At 41.8% G+C, this 1,577-nt stretch overlaps 1 protein-coding gene across 1 annotated transcript in view; it reads left to right on the top strand.

The window, feature by feature from the left end:
• LOC107104139 (NACHT, LRR and PYD domains-containing protein 12-like) overlaps positions 1 to 1,577 on the top strand; it is an 11,953-nt gene that overhangs the window by 8,875 nt on the left and 1,501 nt on the right. Inside the window, exons 2-3 of the mRNA XM_015404068.1 lie at positions 120 to 293; positions 730 to 903. Of these exons, the coding sequence (XP_015259554.1) occupies positions 120 to 293; positions 730 to 903 (348 nt within the window). The remainder of the gene's footprint in view (positions 1 to 119; positions 294 to 729; positions 904 to 1,577) is intronic.

Consider the following 1,577-nt stretch of genomic DNA (forward strand, 5'->3'; position numbering starts at 1 on the left):
GTTTGGTTCAAATGTCATGAATTAAATCCAGATCTCAGACTGTGCTCATCATTAGTTGAATTTGTATCATTCCGTACACAGGTGTATTGCTTTTTGTTGTTTTCTGTCTTTAATCCCAGATTCCACCGATGTGGACTTTCAGGGAACCACCTCCAGGTTGTAGCCTCAGCTCTGAGATCCAAACCCTCCCATTTGATTGACCTGGATCTGAGCTGGAACAACCTGAGCGGCTCTGGACTGAAACATCTATGTCTCGGACTGGAGAATTCAAACAGTAAATTACAAATCCTAAGGTATGCTAGCATTGGTCTTTATACCGATCATTTACTGAAATATGTTGTGATCTACATTTACATCCTGTCATCAAAACCACTGCTCTAAATGGAAAAAATACAATTATGAATAATTATAATTACAACGTTTTTTTATTTAGATAGATTAGTTAGCTTCGGGGAGTGGTGGCCTAGTGGTTAGCGCATTGCGCTTTGATCCCAGAGGTTCTGAGTTCAAGCCCCACTCCCACAGACTGCCACTCTGGGTCTGTGAGCAAGACCCTTAACCCAACACTGCTCCCCGGGTGCCGTACATTGGCAGCCCACTGCTCCCCAAGGGGATGGGTTAAATGTGAGATCAATAAAGTTAAATTATTATTACTGTCTTTTTAAAACTTTTTCAGATTCAACTGCACTTCATTTCCTTTGCTCCTCACCAGAATGTCTCCCTCTGTAGATTGGAGAACTGCAGTTTGTCAGAGATCAGCTGCTCCACTCTGGTCTCAGCGCTAAAGTCCAACCCCTCCCATCTGAGCCAGCTGGACCTTAGCAGCAACCATCTGAAGGATGCTGGAGTGAAGGAGATCTGTGGCTTCCTGAAGAGTCCACTCTGCAGAATAAACACACTGAGGTGATGGTCCTGTTCAGCTGACTCTATATTCACCAGAATCCCAGGAAATTAGACAGAAAAGTTTTTTTGAAGCCTTTTTAGGATCTGGCAGCTTGTTTGAAGCCAAAATATGTAGGGATATGTGCTGTCTTCTGTATACAAACATCTAGAGATATCATTTGATTTAACTGTAAGGAATAATCAATGGATCATTATTTATACCTAAAACTAATAAGTTTGCGGTGATTTAACGAATTTAGTATTAGTCAGCCAAAATATAAATACAATATTTTTAATTTTCGTTGTGGGTCTGGGAGCTGCCACTTTTGCCCAAATATAGTAAAACCTCCCTCCTGCCATCTCCCGGCAGTGACGTCATGGTGCGGTAAGCCTAGCGCCATTCTCTTTGCCATTCTCTTTACAAGCAAAATCAATGGGGACTACTAGACACATCTGCAATCAACAACAATTATTGAAGATTTTAATGGACTTCACCATTAGAATTCACCAGAACTATAGTGAAACTTACAATGCCCACATACATGGCAGTTGGATGCTGGAATACATCGGGTAAAAGTGAAAAAAAAAAGTTATTCCACCTTTCTGATTCCTGATCCTCCACGGACGGGTTGGTCATTGGATCGCCAACTTGAAGAGGGAGGATTTGCCATCGAACTTCTGGCCAGAGAAAAAAC

The sequence above is a fragment of the Cyprinodon variegatus genome, unplaced genomic scaffold, assembly GCF_000732505.1.
Source record: "Cyprinodon variegatus isolate N-32 unplaced genomic scaffold, C_variegatus-1.0 Scaffold1627, whole genome shotgun sequence".
Lineage (NCBI taxonomy): Eukaryota > Metazoa > Chordata > Actinopteri > Cyprinodontiformes > Cyprinodontidae > Cyprinodon > Cyprinodon variegatus.